Source organism: Mustela putorius, unplaced genomic scaffold, assembly GCF_011764305.1.
Source record: "Mustela putorius furo isolate JIRA1106 unplaced genomic scaffold, ASM1176430v1.1 tig00003845_pilon_pilon_pilon, whole genome shotgun sequence".
Lineage (NCBI taxonomy): Eukaryota > Metazoa > Chordata > Mammalia > Carnivora > Mustelidae > Mustela > Mustela putorius.
In genome coordinates this window covers 3,618,737-3,642,183 of record NW_025421998.1, presented here as the reverse complement: position 1 = coordinate 3,642,183, position 23,447 = coordinate 3,618,737, and the positions used below count along the sequence as shown (strand labels likewise).

The window sequence follows — 23,447 nt, the reverse complement described above, 5'->3', positions numbered from 1 at the left end:
CTTCCTCCTCTCTCTCTGCCTGCCTCTCTGCCTACTTGTGATCTCTGTCTGTCAAATAAATAAATAAAATATTAAAAACAAACAAACAAACAAACCGATTTTATTTATCTATTTATTTGACAAAAAGAGACAGAGAGAGAGAGAACACAAGCAGGGAGAGTAGGAGAGGGAGAAGCTAGTTTCCCATGGAGCAGGGAGCTCAATTCGGGGCTCGATCCCAGGACCCTGGGATCATGACCTGGGCCAAAAGCACACGCTTAATGACTGAGCCACCCAGGCACCCCGAAAAGTCTCTCTTTTTAGTTGAAGATCGAATTACTTAAGAGAGTGAGAGCGTGATTGGGGAAGGGGCAAAGGAAGAGGGAGAATCCCACCCAGATTCCCCACTGAACGTGGAGCCTGGAGTGGGGGTCTGTCCCAGGACCCTGCGATTGTGACCCAGGCTGAAATCAACACCCAGACACTCACCTGACCAAGCCACCACGTGTCCGCCAAATCTACTCTTCCCTAGTCTCTTGTCTGGGATTAAGCTAAATGAATAGGTGCCTCATTTATTTCTCCTTGGTGCAGAGCCGGCCACCAGCACACCCTTGAGGTCACTGCTGGTTTTCCATGGCCATCAAAATATTTCTCCCGTGGACTTGGCTGAGTGGACTCACTATGTGCCGGTGGACTCCACAGACACAGCTGAGCTCCCCGAAGCTCCCAGTGTCAGCCCTGTCAGTCTCTGTCCACGGCGGGCTGGGGCTCCTCCTGCCTCCTGCTTCAGAAGTAGGACCGAGACTCCAGTGGGGCCTCTTGGTGACTAGAATCCTGCCACCTCCAGCCTGCTCTGCCCGCACAATAGGGAGGGCACCATCTTGGGTCATAAGGCCTTAGTTTTCTGCAGCCCTGGGTAGATCACTTAATTTTCTGAGCAGATAGTGAAAGTTTCCCTTCTTAACTCTCCAGATTGTCATGATAATAGGAAACAAAGAGAAACAAGACTCAAGGGGATAATAATAAAGCTTTGGAAATGATTCTTGGGGTTGCCAAGGGCATCCCATGAGGAAATGTGTATGAGTTTTATAAAATATAAAGCCTTGTATTCCTTGGCTATCACATTTCACTGCCAGCTTCTGCTAATTTTGCAACCTGAAAAAGTGCTGGGGAACTCTTTTTTGAGTAGATTTATGTTGGATAGGATACAACTTCTAGTATACGAAGCGAGCACTAGGGTACAACTTCTAAGACATTACTTTTGTTGATTAATTTTTGGCTTACTAAGTAAACCAGGTAACTTTCGAAGCCGTTGTTGCCTCGAAGACCTCTGTAGTTAGATCCCAGATATCAAACACTTTTCCTGCAAACATTTCATCCTCCGCTTTCATTTTATCGGCCTTAAGAATCCTACTGCCTATTTTTGGAGCTGTGAATTTGACTTTTGAGTCGTGCTGTACCAAAAAGTGGTCATTGATATAAGGCTTTGTGATAAGTAATCAATTCCCATCTTTTAATTTACAAGCTTACTTATTGTCACTGGAAATACACCATTAGTATATTCCAAAGTGAATGAAATGTGGTGATTCCTTCTATGTTGTCACGTGATTTCCCCCACAGAACTCGGCAGTTTAGATAGAATAGCTGTGACCCTTCTCTCATTTCTCTGTGCTGCCTTCTCTTCTGTTTACTTTTTCTTGCCTATCCTGGCAGGAAAACTAGAAACAACAAAAACGTCACAGATGTGCATGTATGGGATCATAGGCAAGATACATTCCAAAGACTGGAGAGAAGGAGTCCTTTGGTTGCCCATAGGTAGATGTGGTCTTTTCCACCACTGAGGATGTAGCAGATGAGATTTGTAGCTGAGAGAAGTGTGCAAAGGCTTGCTGATGAAGGAAGTTAGAAGGAACCAAAAAGGGGAGAGATCAGTTGTTTGTTTACTACCCATGACACATTCGAGGTGGTAAAGGCAAGGGGCTAGTTGTCATTTTCTTGTGGAAATGCATAATTATGTTTGTTAAGGAACATGGGTCATAGTCTGACCAGACTGTAGTGCTGGGTTACATTTAGGTCTAAAATACTAATTAATATCATATGCCTATGTGCTTACATGGAAGAAATGATAGAAAGATAGCTGTTTGAGTAGTGGGGAATGCCCACAGAAATTTACACATAGGGGTTCCGGAATGTTGGATAGTTGCCAGAAATAAAATTGTCTGGGGTTTAGAAAGAGTATATTTTTTGTTGTTAATTAGCTCTCTGTGGGGGCACCTGGGTGCTCAGTGGGTTAAGTGTCTGCCTTTGGCTCAGGTCATGATCTCCAGGTCCTGGGATCGAACTCCACATCAGGCTCCCTGCTCAAGAGTCTGCTTGTCCCTCTCCCTCTACCCACCTGCCTCCCGCTTATGCTCTCTCTCAAATAAATAAATAAAATCTTTAAAAAAAAGAATTCACTTTCTATGAAACTTTGTGTCTATTTTACTTAATTTATAAGGAAACTTAAATTTACAAGTGTTAAATGACTACTGCCAGTATTTGCTAAATTTATAGGCAACTTCATCTATCAACATGCCTATCTTCGAATCTGTTTAGGATGGATTTTGCTAAAGTCACAGGATAAGTATCCCTTTTCAGAATGATGATTAGTATGGACACTTCTCCAAAGATATTTTTCAGTGACACAGATTTGTATTAAGTACTTCATACATTGTGCTATCACTCAAAAACTGTGTGGATAGGAAAGAAAAAAATCTGTGGGCGTTTTTTCTGAAAGGTAAGAATTTCAGAAAATTACTTTATTGTGGGCTCTAGGACATGCAGGATTCATCAAATAGTTTTCTGTAAAAGGCCAGGCAGTAAATATGTCAGACTCTGTGGGCTGTGTGTTCTCGGTCATAACTAGTCACCTCTGTTGCTGTACTGTGGAAGCAGACATAAGCAGCTTGTAAGCAGAAGAGCACATATGTCTTTTAATAAAACTTTATTTACAAACAGTAGCCCCCGCAGGCAATAGTTCGCAGATCCCTCCCATAGCACATTTTTTTCCAAGTAAGGCTCCTGCCATGGTAGAAAGTAACAAAATAATTAATCTTAGTTTTTAAGAGCAAGACATCTATAGATTTTTAGAGTATATTAGAACCAGTTTCTAAAAACTTGCACCATGCTACAGAGGGTATTATAAATGTGAATAGCACTCTGATGATGTTTCCAGTTGTGTGCCACATGTGTGTGAGACCATGAAGAAGATACCTCATGCGCTGTGGGGTCCGCTGGGTGTTTAAGTCAGTCCACTGGGTGATGTCTCCCTCAGGCCACTGAGCCCTGGCAAACGTCCCATGGGGACCAAAGTAAAGACTGGAGATGCCCAAGGTGGAAGAGGCAGAGATAAGAACCCGGTGACCCTCACCCTCTCCCTGAAGGGGGAAAGGGTCTCTCTCTCTCTCCCTTTCTCCAGTTTCAGACCTCTCATTCAGCAGTCACCCAGGGATTATCTTGGTTCTGGCACAGTGGCTGTTGGGCACATGGGATTTTAATAATTCTGCTGATGACAGGCAGTTGAGTGAATTTGTGACAGGAAAAATAATCTCTAGTTCTGGTCTCGAATAAGTTCTAAAGTGAGTGCACAGACGACTTCAGTATTTAAATAAGCCCAGAGAACCTGGGCAGTGGGCTCTCCGGGGCTCTGTACCTATGCGGTTTCCTGGGTATTTTTGGCCCCTCAGGTACCCTCTGTGAATTCTACCCCTTTAGGGCACGAAGTGAGCCAACTTTGATCTCTCTTTTTGAATCTGCAATGTTTATGTGGAAATTTCCTACCTTACAAGACAATTTTCCAGAGTGACATCGAAGGGATCTTCTAGCCCGAGGGTACCAAAATCATTTCTTGGGAGAAAGACACAACCCAACCTAAATCTGCAAGTGTCCTTCTCCGGCTACAGGTCTTGTGATCAACCCAGGCTGTTGGGAAGAGACCTAGAAATCAATGCCTCTCATTCCTAATGAGACGCTTCACGTGGAGACTGATGACAGCCAGCATGAAATCGAATACTGACAACTACACCCAGCGCAAATATTTTTACTATGCATTTCAATTTAAACACGTGTCAAGCCAATTACATATTTATGGGGTTAAAGACTGTTCCACGGAAGACTCGGATAATACGCCCTCCTCAAATCTCGGTTTCACATAAGAGGAATTTGGTCTAATAGTCAAGCCTCTTGCAAGTATGCAATAAATCATCTTTGCAACCATAAGCGTGTACAGTTGACTGCTTACCGGGGCCCCTCAGCCCCCCCCACCCCAACCTGGTAGAATTTTAATTCCCTCAGTAAAATTGATTCCCCCGGTTCTGCACATTATTCTCCCTGTCTTCCATTTAGCCTGTTAGTTTGCTGACAGTAGAGTACACAGCACTTAGCAGCTGGTTTGTGGACCCATCAGTCAGGAAATTGTATGATAAATAGGAGGTAGCCAGGTTTGGTGGCACTTCCTTCTGCTTCAGCAGTTTTCGCCTGGCTTCAGAAAAGCTATCATGTGGTGTTTTGTCAAGGGCCCGAGTGGGAGAGGGCTGCGGAGCGGGGATCTTACCGTGCAGCCCCTTGAATTATGACCCCCCGCCCCTGCCCCTGCTGCTCCCGTGTAATCACCTGCGAGCAGGATAATTCTGGTTGCTGCTGGCAACACGGGTCTGTTCCTTTCGCATGGGTTTTCTTGGATATCTTCTTGGGCCCATGATGGGAGATGCTGTCGATCGTCCCCATACAAATGACAGGCCAAGGTGCAAAACGGAAGCACCCAGAGTTGGAGGATTTGGGAACTTTTCTCAGGTTTGAGAAATGTGTGAGGGTTCGTGCCACACGATGCCACAGATGGGATGGGACAGGACCATACGCCCCCCCCATCCTTTACACTGTAACACTGAGCTCAGGCATGTCTCGAATTGGAGGAGGGGTGTTGCAGGGTGTTTGTTCTGGAAGGTACCTCCAGAGCCGTGGTCTCCACTGACCATGGGTGCACCAGGAATAGCTGTTTGCACAGATGCCGTGAGTCCAAGAGAACTTAATTTAGGCTACGTCAAGAGGGAAGCCAATAGAAACAGAAAAATGCTTAAATTAAGACTGGATGCATGTGTTCAGATCAGATCAGTCCCATTAATTATTTTTAAAAGATTTTATTTATTTATTTGACAGATAAAGACACAGCGAGAGAGGGAGCCCGATGCTGGGCTTGATCCCCGGGATCATGACCTGAGCCAAGGGAGATGCTTAACCGACAGAGTCACTTAGGCGCCCTTCAGTCCCATTAATTTTTGTTCTTTATTTACCCTAATTCCAGACTGCAGAATCCGCAGATTTCCTTAGGACATAAATAAACACATACTCTCAGTCAGAATGAACTCTTAGGCTCACAGGACTCCAGACTCAACAGGGAAGAGGGACTACGAATGTCCCAATAATTGTGTCTTCCCTTTCCCTCTCAAATGGTTTTGCCGTGCTTGGTCATTTTCTCTTTCATTCTGAAAGGAGAAAGGGCGAGAATAAGAGTGAAATAAAATCTTGTTAAAATATCTTCTTGTTAAAAAATGAAAAGTCAGTGGTGCCTTTTTTTTTTTTAATGACTTTAAAAAAAAATTTTATCATAATTTTTTCCATGTTCTAAGATTCATTGTCTATGCATGGTGGTGCCTTTTAAATGTCCGCAGCAACCCTCCAGGTTTTTTGGGGGAGGAGATTTTATGCTGCTTGGGTACACACTTGATTTGATAGAATCAACAGGTTGGTCTTTGTGTGCAGACAATTAGGACAACTTCATCATCAAAACTCAGATGGTAAGAAGGGGTGTTACTTCCTGGATGACAGGAGACAGATCCTGAGCAGGGAATAAATTCACACATTTTGAGCCCTGTGTATATGAAAAATGTGGATTTGTGCCTTGTCGTAATTCATCGTTGAACCCACATAGAGAAAGTCTGATATGGTTGACACCCACTTACCTGGTGGAGAGAATTTAATCACACAGACCACAGCCAAGAGCCTAGAAGGGAAGATGTGAAAAGATCTTCCAACTCTGATGTACTTGTCACAACGTCCTTCAAAACGGTTCTGGAAAAGGTGTCAGAGAAACCCCTAGGTGGCAGGTCAGATTTTATGAATGCTTCACTGAAACGCAATGCTGTAGCCTTATTTCTCTGATTTCCAAGAGCAGAGGACGGGAGCTAAGTTTGAAGTCCATGGGAGGCAAGCATGTTGACCTGAGTAGCGACCACTGAAAGGACCACCCCCACTTCTGGGGGCGTCTTCCTCACCCTGGACTCAAACCCGATGCACTGAGTCCCAGTTCAAAGTTCGAAATCAGGAACTATTTACTGAATGTGTGTCAGACTTACAAACTCGTGACAAAGATGACTCCATTCAATTGTAGGTTGTTTTAAGAGGGAAGAATAATCTTCATTGAAGATGGTTAAGTGAAATTGGACATTTTGGCTTCCCATGATGACTGATGCGAGGCTCCTGCACTGCATTTGACAGCAGGGCCCTATCAACTCTCAAACTTAGCACGCCAGCCATCAAGATTTGCATTTCGGATGAGTAACTCCAACTTTCTTTAATATTAAGTCCTAAGCAGTGCACTTAAAATAGAATTGAATTTTTGGTGTGTGGAATTTATACAGTATGCGGTGTGGCAAGGTGTGACATGTTTGGAAATCCCTTACCCATTCAGTCTCCAGCATGGCTGTTCTTGGTGAACTCACAGTGACAGTAGCATGGCCCCACGATGATTCCTCACCTCCCTGTTGGCCACTCCCTCCCCCCTTTATCCTACAACAAGCCCTGGATAGTCAGGAAGCCTTTGTGTTAGAACATTCTTCTCCCAGTCCCAGGGGTTTTCCAAGAAAGGTTCCACATGCGGTGGGACCATAGCTTTGGGCGACACCTCAGTTCTGTCAACAGTGTGTCTGTAGTTTTTTGGTCTTATTTTATCTTATTCTCCTCATAATCTTACTGGTTGCTTCTCAGAGGAAGGCAGCAAGGGCAAAGTTCAGACAAGGGAAGTAAGATTTCCCAGTTTTTTAAAAAAAAGTGGTTGTGTTGACATTCTCAAAGATGCTTGCTGAAGAAAATTTAGGAGAAAGAGAAATGTATAGAGAGAAAGAGGAAAAATACCTGAATTCACACACACACACACACACACACACACACCCCACTTAGACACGGCGCGGGGTGTGGGTCACACCTGGTCTGTGTTTGGAACAGCCCCTCACCCCCCACCTAGAGGTTCCATGTCACTTCCTGCATACACAACTCAGAGCCTGTTCTCAGGTCTAGGCAAAACCTTCACATCTTCAGAAAATGCTGGAATTCCTCCTGAGGCCCCTTTGCTGTGCACATCAGTCCCTGGGACTGTTTTCAGGCAATAGCAGCAGGATGGCTTTGTGCACATGTGGAAGGTAATATTTGAAGGAGACCTCAGTGTACGTGCTGAAACACAAGGACAAGGGCCCTGGAGACACACCTTCGCTCTGTCACTTTGCTTCTTGAAAAACTTGTGGGGGGAGACTTAGGATCAGCCAAGCTTCTCATGATACAATAGGGAAAAATTCTCTTCAGTGTCTGTGGTCAATTACTATTTAGAAAATAAATAAATAAACTGATGTTCGCATTTGTCAGAGACCATCTGCTTAAGGTATTGTAATCACTGGGAGTCGAGGAGCTGGGCTTCAGGACCCAGGAAACACTAAAACCAGCCTGAGCCGGACAAGAAGGAGGCCGGTCTGGGTTCAAGGTGAATGTCAGGGCTGTGGGGCTTGCTTTGCTCCCAGCCTCCCCCTGTCAGTGTGAGAGGGTCCACAAACCTCTTCCAGCTGGGTTAGCCCATTTTTCTGGCCAACCTGTAGATTTCCTGCCCTCGTCCTGTGTCAGGACTGTGGAGGCCTGACCCAGGACAGGAAGGAGGGGAGTGTGTGTTTAAATGTTCAAATTGTGGTTGTGTGTGTGTGTGTGTGTGTGTGTGTAGCATACACCTATATGGGAGTGCATACGCATGTGTACATAGACTCATGGATTCCAGCAGGGACTTTTGAAAAGGCTCTTTCCTTTAGAAAGCATCATGGATATGAAAGAAACAAAATTCATGGGCGCCTGGGTGGCTCAGTGGGTTAAGCCGCTGCCTTCAGCTCAGGTCATGATCTCAGGGTCCTGGGATCGAGTCCCGCATCGGGCTCTCTGCTCAGTGGGGAGCCTGCTTCCCTCTCTCTCTGCCTGCCTCTCCGCCTACTTGTGATCTCTCTCTGTCAAATAAATAAATAAATAAAATCTTTAAAAAAAAAAAAAGAAAAAAAGAAACAAAATTCATATTTGTGTTACATCTTTGTCTTAATTTCACTAGACAGTACAATTACAAAAGGAACTATGTCTCTTGAAATCTGTTCCTTTTGCTTTTGTGGCTCCATTCAGCCCTTCCTTCAGGGTGGGACATGCCTTATCCCCCTTGCTCGCTTTTCCATGTGGGTCGTCACTGCATTCCTCGCCCCCACGACCTCAGGCACAGGTACGAGGTGCTTGGTCTTACTTCTGGGGTCCCCGGTGGCCTGCTAATGAACTTGGAAGAGTGCTCCCACAGATTCTTGAACATGGACACGGCGTGGCAAAGGCAGTAGAGCGGTGCAGGGCCTGGGTTGGGATTCTGTTTCAGGGCATTCCTTTCATACATGCTGGATTTTCTTTCTGTTTCAGACCCTTCTCATCTCTTTCCTGCGTTCCACCCTCCCGTACCGATCGACGCGAGGCATCACGAGGGCCGTTACCACTATGACCCGTCCCCGATTCCTCCACTACATGTGTAAGTAGTAAAGCCTTACCCTTTACCAAAGCAGAACAGAACACACGCTCTTCCTGTCTCACGACATTCCATTAACAGTGTGGCTCCTGGCTTTGGAGATGCTATAGGACTCTAAGATTTACTTTTGAAATACGGCAAGCCTGTCTGTTTCTGGGCTCACTGGAGCAGAGCCCCGTGGCTTCCCGAAGTTACGCCTATCTCCCTAGGTGGCTGGCACGTATCCGCTCCGTGTTTTGCTGACATGTGTTCTGTGGGCTGTAAATACAAAATTAAAAAATCAAGGTCTCGTGGAAAATTAGCCCTCAGAATATGTAACTGGGGGAGATGGGGTCTGAGGGCCTCATGCCTTCATGACCAGTCGCCCGGAAGTCCTTCCTGCCCCAGCCATCACAGCGAATTGTCATGAAATTTTTATGGGGAATTTTCAGGGCCCCCTCAGTGTGTACAGCGAAAGGGACTTGACTGATGGAAATGTCTCCCAAACTTAACGGCACCCGTGATCGAGCATGTGATTTACACAAAGATAAAGGGAGAGAGGGATGGTGGTCACGTACATTAGAAAAGAAAGCAGAGGGTTGTGCGGAAACGAATATCATCTCACCCAGGCTGGGGGTAAAAAGAGTAGTGGACTTCCACCCTAAAATGGCATTTTCTTGTCATCACGGCTGGAGAACCGTCTGGAACTGTGATTACTGGACCCAGCGTCTGGGAGGGGCCGCCCTTTCCTAACGGCCTTGATGTATACATGTAGTCAGATCTGGTAATCACCCTTCATTCTGAGATAGTGACGTTAGAGACGCACAAATAATACTTGAAGAATAATGCTGGTTATTTAGATGGTGGATTGCATCTCCGTGGCCATTAGTTAAGCTGTGTAATTACGTATATGCCAAAGAAAAATGAAGTTGTTTTAAAACAAGTCCTCCTCTGTGAACAGAATTAATTGATATTAACAGCCATAACTACATGCCCAAGTACACATATAATATTTTACCAACAGTTTTTTGGATCTATCCCCCATTATTGAATTGTAATTTCAGAGCAGATTTGCCTGGAGGTAAGTCATAAATCTGTGTTGCAGACTTGCTTGAGCATTAAAGGAGAAGTGGGTATTTATAGAGAGACTACAGAAACTTGTGACTTAGTCTTTGACTTTTCACTGGAATCCAAGTAAGTGTTTACAGGGTTCCGAGGCCTGGTAAAAATACACTCAGATGAAACCGTGAGGCCAATTAAAAGCCCCAATATAAAAAGGGAAGGACATTCCAAATTCAGGCAGAAACCCGCCATGTAATTCGGCCTGTGGAGTGGAGGCTTTGCGGGACAGATGGGCCCACTAAGGTCCTCGACGAGGCTCTGCCCCGTGGTACAGAGCCAGCAAGGGCCAGACCAGCCTTGGAGATGCATGTGGCTGATTCCTCCCAGTCGCCAGTCTCTGTGCTGTGGTAATTTAAATCAGATTTTCTGTGGAATTTCAGAATTCCTTAGACTTTCAAAAATCTTATTATAGAGAAACTTCAAAAAAAAAAGGTGTTTATATAATGCAATGAACTTGTTCCTATGGGTTTATTATAGTTTGCCTTGTAATTAATTCAAATATGAATTTAACCAATAAAAATCCCAAGTCTTGGTTCTTGGGCAGACTATAATAATAGCAAGCCCTTGTCTAGCCACACATTGTATTCTGGGCCCTGACTGCTGCGCCTTCAAGCGCACAAGATAAGATAGGTCAACTTTGGAAATCCCTTGGGTTGGAGGTTGCATTTCAGGTGTGACTGCTGAGCTGGGAATTTTATAGGTTTTAGAACTTCCTGCTTTTCCAGCCACGCCTTTGGATACTTTCACAGAATTGACTAAATGGATCTCTAGCTGCCTAAACGGATAGTGAGCTAAATTCATAATTCAGGCTCACTGACCATCCTGAGGCCCTCAGGAGAGTCCTGGAGGCTTCTGGGACGGAGCATCATTGCTGCAGTCAGAGCGTAGTGAGAAGGTGGGTCTGTGGCCACCCAGGGCGGCTTGTCCTGGCAGGGTTCGGGGTGGGGACCCCAAGTCTGTGCGCTTGGCTCTGGGAGGCCAGGGCACATCTCTCCCGTGTGTCTTTATAACAGAACATTCTCTCCGTGATGCCCTCGGTGGCCCTCCCTTGCTGCATGGCCTCATCCTTAAGGCCTGAATCAGATGTTATCTGCGCTGCAGTCCCCGAGGCTTTTCCTCAGAACACCCGATGTGTGCTTCACGGTGGCGCCTGTCCCCTTTCCTGGTGGTTTATTGTCCACTGGTCACCGCCCCTGCTCATTTGGCGGTCCGTCTGGGACACGGGATGAGCAGGACAGCCCCAGACCCCCCATGCTTGCTTTACTTACACTCGCCTGTTCCGGGAAACATGGTAACATACCTTTGCGTGGGTCGGTTTCATCCCCTGCAAAGGTAGTTTTCTGCCTTCCCGGACTCCGAATTGCAGGAGGAGTTCAGTGAAGTCAGAGCACAGAGCTCTGAGCAAATGCTGGGAGTTAGCATTCAAGGCAACGGAAGCCTGGGAAACACTTACCTCGCTAGACCACGAACCCTTAGATGCCTGTGATCATTTTAAGAACGGAGGGTCATCTGGGCAAGGTTGGCTTTGTTGCTGAAATCTAGACACCTTTGCTGAGGGATGAAGTAGTATCCTGGAAAAGTAAAAGGGCTTTAGGGTTAAGGTTTTGGAACTCAGGTTCCAAAATACTCATTCATTCTGTCATTGTCTCCTAAAAAATGAGATCAAGTGCGCTTACAGAGTTTGTAGAATAAACATTTTTAATTATACCAAGACAAAATTTGGGGATATTCTCATTATTTTGTACACATAATTGTCCTTCTGGCGCCAGCTTTTAAAAATGAAATTATAAGTCTCTTGCAAACAGGATTTGTGTTGATGATGGAAGTACCAGGAGATCTCTGTTTGGAGGGATGGCAGGCGCTGTGATAATTATGCTATCATATCCTATCATTAAAGATTCTGTTGAAAGAGGTTTATAAATTGCTCCTCTTTTTAGATAAACCACCCTATATTAAGGCATCAACGATATGGTGCAGAATTAAATTAAAATCTCATAAAATGAAATATGTTCCGTATTAGCTGTTTGACACTTAATTTGCCTCTGAATGAGTAGAGGAAATCACAAATTAACCTGCCTTTGTTTTTTCAACCATGGCTTATTAGGTGTTAGAACAACTACAATTACAGCCTAATAATAACCACCGAGCCTTATAAATATGTACGGAAACGCGTCCGTTTGTGTTACAGAACCCAGCTTGTGAAAAGCAGTGCCTTTAGCTTACCCTGCCTCTCTCTGGGGGCGTTATCCCAGGGTCCACGGTCAGGCAGCGGAGACAGAGCATAGAGATTCACATTGTCTAAGTACTCCTGGAAATAATAGCAGAATTTCTCAGTATTTCCTGTCTTCGTCCAAAATCATGACTTTAAATTCACCGCCTTACAGGTGGGATGGAAGAATGTAAGCATCTTCTTTCTCTGAGTTGTCAGGGAAAGGTTGTCCTCAAAAATGTAGGATTCCTGCAATATATTCATTTAATTCAAGTAGTTTGGAAATGAAGAAACACTGGAGGTGGGAAATGTCTCCTTTTCTCCTGAAAGTTCCTCTCCACTGACTTCACCAAGACTTCTGCCCAAACGATAAATGAGAATGTGTTCTCATTCTTTTAGATCATATGGAAAAGGGCAGTGTTTTGGAAAAATATCAGTGAGAGCATTTTATGAGATGATTGAAATTTTTTCTGGAACTTTCACGACAGAAGCTGAATGTGTATCCGGAATGGAGTAGATTCTTCCTTCCTGGTCTTCTCCATATCCCATGCCTTGTGTGGTTCTCCTCAGGCCCGCAGCCCTGCACAATTCCAGGAGGCATCACTATGTTCTATGGGGTGCGCGATGCTCTTGAGGCTAAAAGTTACTGCTTGTTTTCAGATTTCGCATGGAAATTTAGACAACTGCCATATCACGCTCCCTTCCCTCAAAGAACAGTTATAGGGACTATGTCTGTCCTCATGAAGGAAGTATCTTCCTCCTGCATTCTTGAGTGTGGGTATTTTTTTTTTTTTAATTTTTAAGTGTCCAAAATTGTTGAACGATGCTCCTTTTTTATTTTTTTATTTTTTTTAAAGATTTTATTTATTTATTTGACAGAGAGAAATCACAAGTAGATGGAGAGGCAGGCAGAGAGAGAGAGGAAAGCAGGCTCTCTGCTGAGCAGAGAGCCCGATGCGGGACTCGATCCGAGGACTCTGAGATCATGACCTGAGCCGAAGGCAGCGGCTTAACCCACTGAGCCACCCAGGCGCCCCGATGCTCCTTTTTTAAAAACTGGACATAGAGTGTCACTAGAAACCCAAATGATAAAACTTTACTTTTGGCATTTATTCTGGATTTTCTCTTGGAAGAAATGTCTATCTTGTACTTACAACTTTTGTGAGCCAGAGTTTTCTCACTTATGGGTCCCTATGAATCGAATTTCGGACCGTCCATTTGCTTCCTACTGAACTCCACAACTCATTTTTCAGAGCAGGAACCTTGGTTCCTAATCCGCTAGGATCGTTCCAGCCCCACAGACCTTCTTGCCTGCAGAGGCGAGAGCAGCCGGTGTCTAGAGCTGGGGGTGCGAATGGGGCTGTACCCCTTCCCCATCCACTTCAATCACTGGTCCCAGAAAACCAGCTGTACCTTTTCTCTCTTGAGGGACGTGAGAGCTCCTTTTCGGTCTTATTTATCAGCTCTTTATTCTCTTGCTTGAGTCAATGTGACTCTTTCCGGGGCTGCCCGAGTCCCTGGAATGATCCCACCTAAGAAGAGGTGGTCTTTCTACTGAAAGTGGTCCACAGCCTGGCCCCCAGGGGGAGGACACTAGGCCCAGCAGGCATTCATGTTAGCAGTGAGGTCGAGGGCACTGGAAAAAAGGCTTTGTCCCAAGATTATGACAGCCTCTTAGGGGGGAAAGCAGGAAGATAAGTAGCAAGTATGTACATGAATAAATAAATTTTTTTCCAGGAAGAAAAGGCCCAAGAAAAGACATGTCATTACGGTAAAAGCTTAGACAAAGGAGGGCTAAGTAGCTGGCCAGTTCTGCTGTCTCATTTCCTTCCCTCGTTTCTTCCTTCTCTCCCTCCCCGAATTCAGCACCTTCAGTGCTGTACCAGGGACCGTACCTGTCTGGAGCTCATGTACAAATATTCAAAAGCACCCTCCAGTCTAGCTGCCTACTTAAAACTTTGTGACGGGCCCTGACACAGAATAGTGGTTTCGTTCTTTTCATTCCTTTCAGTAAAGTACAGACATTGAACAAAACCTTGTATTTGTATCTGGGGCCTACCCAGTTTGGACGATTTGAAGAGAACCATTTAAAATCAACAAAGGAAAGGCCCTTTTTCCCCTCAGTGCTCTACCATAACCCTTATTAGGACTGGTAAAGGGTAGTGACAGATCTCATCAAATGACTAGAGCTAATAGAGTCTAACAGTCCATGCCCCCCTCTACTCTCCCCCACCACCAAAAAAAAAAAAAAAAGAAGAAGAATACAAAAGATGTGTAATTGCATTTTTTGAGTACAAAGACCATCTGTGTGGGTTTTTTTTTGCATTTGCTGGGCCAAATCCACACCTTACGCATAGTGGCTCCTTAATCAGTATTACTTTCAGGAATGATAAGGGGCTGTTTCTTTTAAGACCCTGTGTGATCACAGCCAACACCTGTCCTTTGTTTTTGTTTGTTTACTGCAGTCAGAGCCTGTCATCTTTATGCCAACAAGTCTAGCACACTTAGAACTCAAAGTCAAAACCTGAGTAAGTTAATACGGTTATATTCTAGTAACTCTCACGATGTCGGATGCCCTGATATTTAATCAGTTACTGGTTGTAAAAGGCCAGAGTTACCTTCTATGACATTTATTACTGGTTCCCAGGCCTTTCCTGCAGAAATAAAGTTAATGAAATTAGCGATCTTCCATGGAAACCCTAAAAAAAAGAGCAAAATTTCAAAACTAAGATTGGCGGGGGGAAAGACATGAATAGACAGCACAATGTGAGAAAATACACACCGACCACAGCTTTCCTGTGACATTTGTGAATATTTAACCATGGGCGAGACACAATTTTATTTTATTTTTTTAAGATTTTATTTATTTATTTGACAGACAGAGATCACAAGTAGGCAGAGAAGCAGGCAGAAAGAGAGGAGGGGAAGCAGGCTCCCCGCTGAGCAGAAAGCCGGATGTGGAGCTCAATCCCAGGACCCTAGGATCATGACCTGAGCGGAAGGCAGAGGCTTTAACCCACAGAGCCACCTAGGTGCCCACGAGGCACAATTTTGGAGACTTACGACATAATTATCTTGTGTTAAATTTAGAGAAGTGCTGAGACAGAGCTGTCATGACCCAGCCTCATTTTAAGATACGGAGGCCTCACGCACAGCATTTACGCAGCTTGGGAGTAAGCCATGCCCCCAGACAGTCCCTCCTTACACTTGACTTTTATCCTACACTTGTGAAAATCAGCGCTGCACACTTTGCTGGCTCGTGCTTCCTGGGTGGCACAAACCATCATCACAACACCCGATAGGAAGTTCTCCGTGTCACCAGCTGTCCGTGTCTTCCGCAGATTTCTGAGGTGGGAAATATGGCAGCGTGAAGGGCCACGAAAAGCCTTCTGACAGGGCTGCCTGGCTGCTCATTATATTGAACCTCTGCCCTTGGCTCAGGTCATGATCTCAGGGTCCTGGGATCAAGCCCCACATCTTGGCTCTCTGCTCAGCGGGGAGCCTGCTTCCCCACCCTCACCCGCCTGCCTCTCTGCCTATTTGTGATCTCTCTCTCCTTATCAAATAAATAAAATATTTTTAAAAAAAAAGAAAAGCCTTCTGACCTAATGAACCTATCGATTGTCAGCAAAATGAGTGACACATCGGTGTTTGCTGCTGTTTAATCTGTGAGACCAAATGACTGGATGGTGTCCATATCCAGCCAGAGGGAGGAGGTTTCAACCTGGTACCTGTGGGGCAGTGCTTCACGGGTGCCTTTGAGAAGAAGGGATCAAAACATGGGTAACTAATAGTGATTACAGCGGTGAACTCCATTACACGAAAGCCACGTGTCTGCCCGGCACCTTCTTCCCTCAGAGCCCCGCCGCTCGCTCCCTCACTACAAACACCTCCCAGCACTGACGTCTTCTTATCAGTGAGGTCATCTGTGAGGACTGTCGATGGAGTTTGACAAAATGCTGCCTGTGAACCTAGTATACCCGTGGCCTGTTATTGCGAATAAAGTTTTATTGGAACACAATGACCGCTCCTTGTTTACTCTTGTCTCTGGTGGCGTTAGCAGTCCAGGGCCTGCTTGAGTTGGGTACCTGAGACAGACCGAATGTGGCCGTAAACTCTGAAAGATAGACATTGCCAACCCTGACCTAAAATAACACCTTCTTTCCAGCCCTCTTCTTTGTCCCCTCTTTCTGCTTTAGTTTTCTTTCTTTTTTAATAAGTGAATGCCAGGCACTGTATTTCCAACTTTTAGACTTTCCTACTGCTAATCCCAACATTTTTCATTGCGTATCCTGTCCAGTTCAAAAAAAGAAAATAACTCTTACTGTTTGGTTATCATTTCTCATGCTTCACTGAAAAAATGTCAAGCCCGCCTAATTTTCAAGAACGTTAGGCCGCCTATAGCCACAGTTCCTTGTGCAAGTATGAAAACAGGTCTGAGTTTCAGTTCCTCAACTACAAAAACTCTCACGGGCCGGCCGCTTAAATTCAGACCAACGGGGACACACTTTCCTTTGCATTAAGAAGTGAACACGACACCATGTCTACCCGAACGGCATCACTCTTATTTCTGTTTCGCAGGATTTCTAATAACTAGAATATTGAATTCGGTCATCGGCTGTGGAGAAAGCAGGCCCTAATTATCGTGCGCATATTCACGGAGTCTGAGCGGCAGCTTCTTGGATAAAATTCCTGTGTTCTTTGTGCTGTGCTCAGCAGTCAGGTCCGGGAGTGATATTGACTGGAGGCATTCACGGTCACTGAACCGGAAGCTGCCAGCTCTATAGAGCCTGCTGTCAAACCTGTTGCAGGGGCCTGGGGGGTACTGGACTGTAACAGACTTTTTTCTCTGAGTACAATGCTTCCACTCATGTTAAGCCCGGCTTCAAAGAAAACAGAAATTTACTGCATGGTTTTATTTATTTTTCATCCTATGCGTTTGAGAACATTGAACTCTCACAGCATTTGTCCCAAAGGGAAGAAGACACTTTCTCGGGTGAGTCCCATGGGAGGACGGCCGACCGATCGGAAGGGGCCTTCAGCCCTTCCTACAGGGTCCCCTCTCCTTCGCTTAGGTAACAGAACCCGCTTTTTCCGACTAAACAAAGAGCTGCCATTTCCTATAGTAGCAAGGCACGCTGAGTTCATTTCAGACCTTTCCCCAGGGGAACAAAGGCCCATGACACAGGCATGCCTGTCATTCATTTCCTTTTGTTACTGCCGCACCCCCCGCCTTGTCCCTGCCCCCAGCGAAACTCATACATCAAAAACTAAAATGGTCGCAGACTTGTTTCCAGAAACCTGCTCCCTCGCTTTCTGAATCCGAAGTAACAAATTAGCCAGATTTTCACATCTTTGGTGACACAAGGGAACTGGGCACGCTGAAAGGAATTAGCAAGGACCCGGTGAGTTTGGAAGCTCGTCCTCTGAGTCCTAAAGGATCAGTGTCTGGGCAGCACGGTCATTAGATAACCGTATTGAGAAGAACTCTGAAAAGCAAAATCCTGACCATTTTTAGTCTCGGTGTGGAAAACACATCAGAATCCTAATGGGTATCATTGCACTGCACGTGGGTAAAAATTAACAACTTGGTCCCATGGCTTCTGAAGCCGTGTTTCCCTCCCCCTCTCACCTAGCTAAGCTGGCGATAGTTTAAGTGTGTTGTTGAGAATGCGTCACGGGCCATGCTAGATCTCTTCTCCTCTGCACCTCTGCCTCTCCCCTCCTTTCTGTCTCTGACTTTCTCCACACACACAGAGGAAGAAAAGGATATAGAGAAAAGGGTTAGAGGTGGCAGAAACTGCCTTTGAGATATAAGAGTGCATGGCCAGTAAAGAAAGAAAAATAAAGGTGTGTCGTCGAAACCCATAGATTCTCTGAAATCCAGTCGCTTAATATTCTGGATTATGTAGCCTCTCCCATGTTTATAAGTCATAGGTACTTGAAACTTTCATAGGTGGCTTCGGAGAGATTATAGATTCCTTAAAAAGTTCTTGGTTGGGACTGCTCAAAGGGAGTAGGACATTGAGTCCCCATTGGACGATCAAAACTAATAGCAAAATGCACTGTGTATGTGTATAGTCACAACTGAAGGAATTCTTTGAAAGGTTCACCTCTGAGAACCCTGCAACATTAGTCACTAGTCTTACCTGTGAACTGTCCCTACGGAGCCCCATCCTCCCTGGGCCCCAGACTCTGTCACCCTCACACAGTCAGAGCTCTGAAGAATGCACATGGAGTGATCCCCAGTGCCTCACAAGTCTAATGTGTGTCTCCTGCCACCTGAGAATGAGTTGGGTCCTAACCAGAGAACCACTGGTCCTCTTCTCACTACATTCAAATAGGATCCAAATATTGCCAAGTTCATCAGCAATGAACAGCATCTCCATTATAGGGGGGCTAACAGGGGGGGAGGCTCTGGCAGTTAAGTGATCTGCCTCATTTGCAAAGCAAATTCGAGCAACCATGTTGCATGAATATGATTTACATGTTTAAGACAGAGTCCAAAGAAAGCATTCCGGGCTTACCAAAATGCTTCTCGCCTCTATTCAATGGAGTCTCTAACTCCCCCATAGAACAAAATTCCCATATTCCCAGCCTGCATTGTTTTCAACATAAACTGTGCACACCAGTGAAAGTTTTCAGACATAAACTCAAAATCATCAATCCATAACAAAGGTTATGGAAGTTCTAAATGGGGCTGTGGTTTTAAAAGTTTTCTCAGGTCATATTTGCCTGGAATGGAACAGAATGTTAGAATTACAGTTAGCCCTTGAACAATGTGGGGGTGAAGGGCACTGACCGCCCCCCCCACTGCAATAGAAAATCTGTGTATAACCATTGGCTCCCTGAAAACCTAATCACTAACTGGCGGGCGGTTGACCAGAAGTCTTAAACAACAATGTCAGTGGTTCACGCATATTTTTTATGTTTTATGGGTTATATACTGCATCCTCACAATAAAGTAAACTAGAGAAAAGAAAATATTACTAAAAAAAATAAAAAGAAAATGTTACTAAGAAAATCATAAGAGAAAAAAACATTTATGGTACTGTTTCCCCAGAAAAAATCTGGATAAGTGAACATTACCTCTCAAACCTGGATTGATCAAGTCATATATATTGGAATATATTATTTATGTTACATAATATGCTCCTTGGATTTATTTATTTAAAGTAAGGATTCTATGTATCTTCATTGTTTTCCCATACATAGCCTATATATTCTGCATTACGCACACACATGGAGCTCACTTCTGTCCATTTTCCATGTGGTAGTTTCAGTTTGTCCTTGGGATTAGTTCACATGATCTTCGGTCTTAATGGAAGTCATCAAGAAGGGAAAAGAAGGTCAGTCTGTAGTATTTTAATCTTGTTTTAATGATCAAAATCTGGTCACCTCAGACTTGGGATTTCAGGACACAGCGATACACGTCGTCACGGGTATTGTGAGAGGGACAGTCTGAGTCAGCATTCCCGTGGAAATCGGGGAGGGTGGGGGCGAGGGCTGGAAGCAGGGGTCCGACTTCCTGTAAAAGGCCGCTCGAAGCCTGTGGGAGGCTTCTCTCCTGAGTCTGAGAGTCATCTGGCTGTGAATGTCCCCTGCTGTCCCTGCGATAGGATTTTCAATGTGGAGTCCTTGAGCGTGTCACAAGCCTGTCCTCATCCTCTAGAAGGTGGCTTGCAGGCCGTGTGGGTCAAGCTGGGCAGCTCACGCCCTGGTGAAGGACTTCCTATGATCTGGAGAACAGTCAGAAGATAGGTGGCATCATATGGAATTTGGGCTAATCTCCCCACCTTTGCCCATCTTTTGACCCAGGCAGACCTCGGACTTTTCGGTTATTTGGGTGATCGTTGTATGCTGCTTCTCTGTTTGTGGGGAGGAGGGAGGTATGTGGAAGCTGCATGGCAAAGCCTGAGAAGTGGAGTCTACCCCTTCCCCGCCAAGTGTATCCGAAAGAAACATCCTTCTTGGTCTGTTTGCTTTGCAAGGGTGTTCTTTGATGAGGCCTTTGTCCGAGGTCCCCACTGAAAGCTCAGTGTACTCAAGCTTCAGAAAACGCTATTGGCCCTTCTTTGTTTTCTTTGTTGAACTGTTTATTTTGCTTTCTTCCCACGAGGTTCCCTGGCCTTGCTCTGACAACGCTTTTCTGCATGAATTACATTCCTCGGAGCCACAAGTCTCCAGATTCTTCCAGCCCATTTGATTCTGGCCTGTATGATTAGTCCATCAGTGCAACCTGCTGTGGGTCTCTGCCAAGCAGGGTGCTTACTAAGTGCCCCTCACAGGGAGACCTAAGGACACTGAGCGCCTCATTAGTGAGAGGGTGGCGTGTCACTCCAGGGTCTCAGCTTAGCCGCTGTTGAACCATCACTAGGTCTAAAATCACTGAAGAACTCTCCTGGTCATTTGGCTTCCTTTCACTGCAAGGGAGGCTGTTGAAGGAGGTAGTTCAGGGCACTGCATTCGTGCCCTCTTCAGTGACAGAAATTGCCCTGCGTGGGGAGTGCCGGAGAGCTCCTTAAGGCCTTTTCAGTTAAATTTACATTTTGAAGGAATTTCATAATCATTTGCATAAAATGCATTTCCATCTGTGCGGATGTAATGAACAGCAATAGTAAAAATTACTCAGATATCTTAATCTTGGCCATTATCTTTTCTTATGCGCAATGTATGTCATTTTCTGAAGTATGGTTCATGACTGAGACAGACAAACAGTGAACAGACTTACGAATTACGCTTTTTTTAAACTTTTCTTAATAAAGATTAAACATTTGTTTAGTGAGTTATACCTCCATTACGGGTAATGCTGAAACACTGGGATACCACTCTTCAGTTCAGCTCCCTTAAAAACCAAATTCTAAGGGCAGCCGAATGGCTCATTTGGTGAAGCATCTTCCTCTGGTTCAGGTCACAATCCTGGGGTCCTGGGATCGAGCCCCGTGTTGGCGTGGGTCTCTCTGCTCCTCGGGGAGTCTGTTTTTCCCTCTCCCCCTACCCCCTCCCTTACTGTGCCCTCTCTACCTCAAAAAAATACATAAATCTTAAAAAAATAATAATAAAATTACACCAGGGATCTGTTTGCCCATTGGGTGAACATGGGCTCTGTACGAATCCAGTCTTTCACTCATGAGTGTCTTGACTCTAACAGGCAGGTGGGGAATGCCGTCCCTAACGGGGAGCCTGCATTTCTCGATCACGTGTCTGGAAGTAGTACTGAAGTGGAACTTCCCAAACGGAGACCCAAGAATTGGTCAGAAATGACTGAACCTAAACAATCTGTGATGAAAACTGTATGCATTATCAATACCTCTTCATACAGAAGCTCTTCCTTCATGAACTGGGGAGGACCCCCAGACAGCTGGGCCAAGGTGTGGTTCTGGTTCCTTGAGATCCGCTTCTTTCTTTGTAGGGCCTGGTTTGAACTGAGCTGTTGGTGTCTGGTCTTCGGGAGCCCTGGAATGGCCGTAAACTGTGGGCCACAGACTTTCTGTAAAGGGTGCTCAGCAGCCTTCTCTCTCTCTCTTTTTTATAATACTTTACTTACTTATCTGACAGAGAGAGAGCACAGGCAGAGGGAGAAGCAGGCAGAGAGAGAGGGAGAGACAGGCTCCCTGCTGAGCGGAGCCCAATGTAAGGCTCCATCCCAGGACCCGGGGATCATGACCTGACTCGAAGGCAGATGCTTAACCCACTGAGCCACCCAGGCGCCCCTTGCCTTCTCTTTGGCAAAGACACGGCTTCACTCTGTGGAATCAAGGTTCTTCCTCAGACAGGGGGGATTTGTCAGGAAGGTGAGGGTTAGCCCTCTTTGGGCTAGAAGAGGCACTTTCTCCTTGGAGTGGGCTCTCAAAACAGGTTCCCCAGGGAGCTGAAACACAGCTGCCATAATACTTCCCGTGCGACACAATTAAAACTCTCACAAGCGGGACCGGATTGCAGTTTTGCTCAAGAATCCTCTCTGAGCACAGCCCAGTATAATGTTGGCTGCATTAGCTCATGATAATGCTGTTTTCTTGGGTTTCAAAGCGCAATTTCAGGAAATTCGAGCAGAACTCCGTTGGTATATGGCTTCTGGTGAACCTCTTCTTAAAACCAGTTTATAAGTTCTTTTCAAAAATCCACGTAGTCCTCAGTTAAGTTCCATTCTCTGCTCTGCCTCAAATTGGATCGTGGAACTGGATCGTGGAACACTTTCCCTGACCCCTCTGGGCTTCTTTGTCTTCATCTGTGAAATAATGAATGTTGGAATGAATGATCTGTTTTCTTCCTAACATCCCGTAGTTATGGGCAAGTTGGGTTGGTTCATTGTTTTCTTCTTGCATGTGGGCACTTAGAACAGGAACAGAAAATGAAAACTCTTTGACCCTAATGTGTAAATGCCCTCATGTCATGTTTGCCTCCTGCCTCTGTTTCCTGATGGGGAGATCTGCTGAGAGAGGAGCATGGCTCCCTCCCTCTTTTTCCTCCTGGCCAAGGGATGTCTCGCCCTTCCCTGTGCCCCCAGCACATAGGGCCATTTGAATATAAACTCCGACCGGTTGCCTTTGGAATGGAGAGGTCACTGGAAAGCCGTACCATTGGTTCTAGGAAGAGCCTTAAGAATGTCAAAATATATATAGGCATATATGCACATATTTGTGTTTGGTTTGGGGTAGTTTTCCTTTGCGTTTAAGGTCATAGACTGGGTTTGAATCCAGCTTAGGTATTTAGGTGTTAAGGGCAATTTATGATTTAATCCCGTTTTATATCACGAACCATGTGAAGGAGCAGATAGCGAGCCCTTAAACCGGCGTCTGTCATGGCACAGGTGTTTGACTAATGGCAGAATTACCCAATAAGTATCCGGTCTGTTACCCTATTTAAGTCTAAGTCCTACAGCCTTTCCCCACCTCCGAAATGGGAACGCATCTTACAATCGGTAGTGTCTCACTGTCGCTGTTGGTGAAGGCGTGGTCGCCAGGAGGATTCAGGGATCTCAAAGTAAAATTCTTTTGCCTTGTATTTTCCTTTCTGTGCAAGTGCTAGAGTGAGGCATGATAAAAAGTAGGTGTGAGTAGGTCTCCGAGACCTCCTTTGGGGAAGTATAAAGCACCTAAAATAATGTTGCGTCTTTAGATCGATAGCAACATCGCTTCGATGAAATCCAGGATATCTCATAAGTAGCCCGTATACATTATGTCTGCAGGTATGTAGTCGGCAGGCAAAAAGCTGTCTCACTGTCAAGTTGGTCCCCCCCACTCCCAAAAGTGCAGCCAGTTTTTCCTAAATGTTATAATAATGGATCTTGTGACAGGACCTTAAATGTAGACGATGTTT

The 23,447-nt window shown here is 45.3% G+C and overlaps 1 protein-coding gene across 2 annotated transcripts in view; it reads left to right on the top strand.

Annotated features, from left to right (window-relative positions):
* The window catches only part of GLI3 (GLI family zinc finger 3), a 272,943-nt gene that overhangs the window by 148,960 nt on the left and 100,536 nt on the right, over nucleotides 1–23,447 (top strand). For both annotated transcript variants that reach the window (XM_045089532.1, XM_045089531.1), the window contains exon 4: nucleotides 8,716–8,821. In XM_045089532.1, the coding sequence (XP_044945467.1) occupies nucleotides 8,716–8,821 (106 nt within the window). The remainder of the gene's footprint in view (nucleotides 1–8,715; nucleotides 8,822–23,447) is intronic.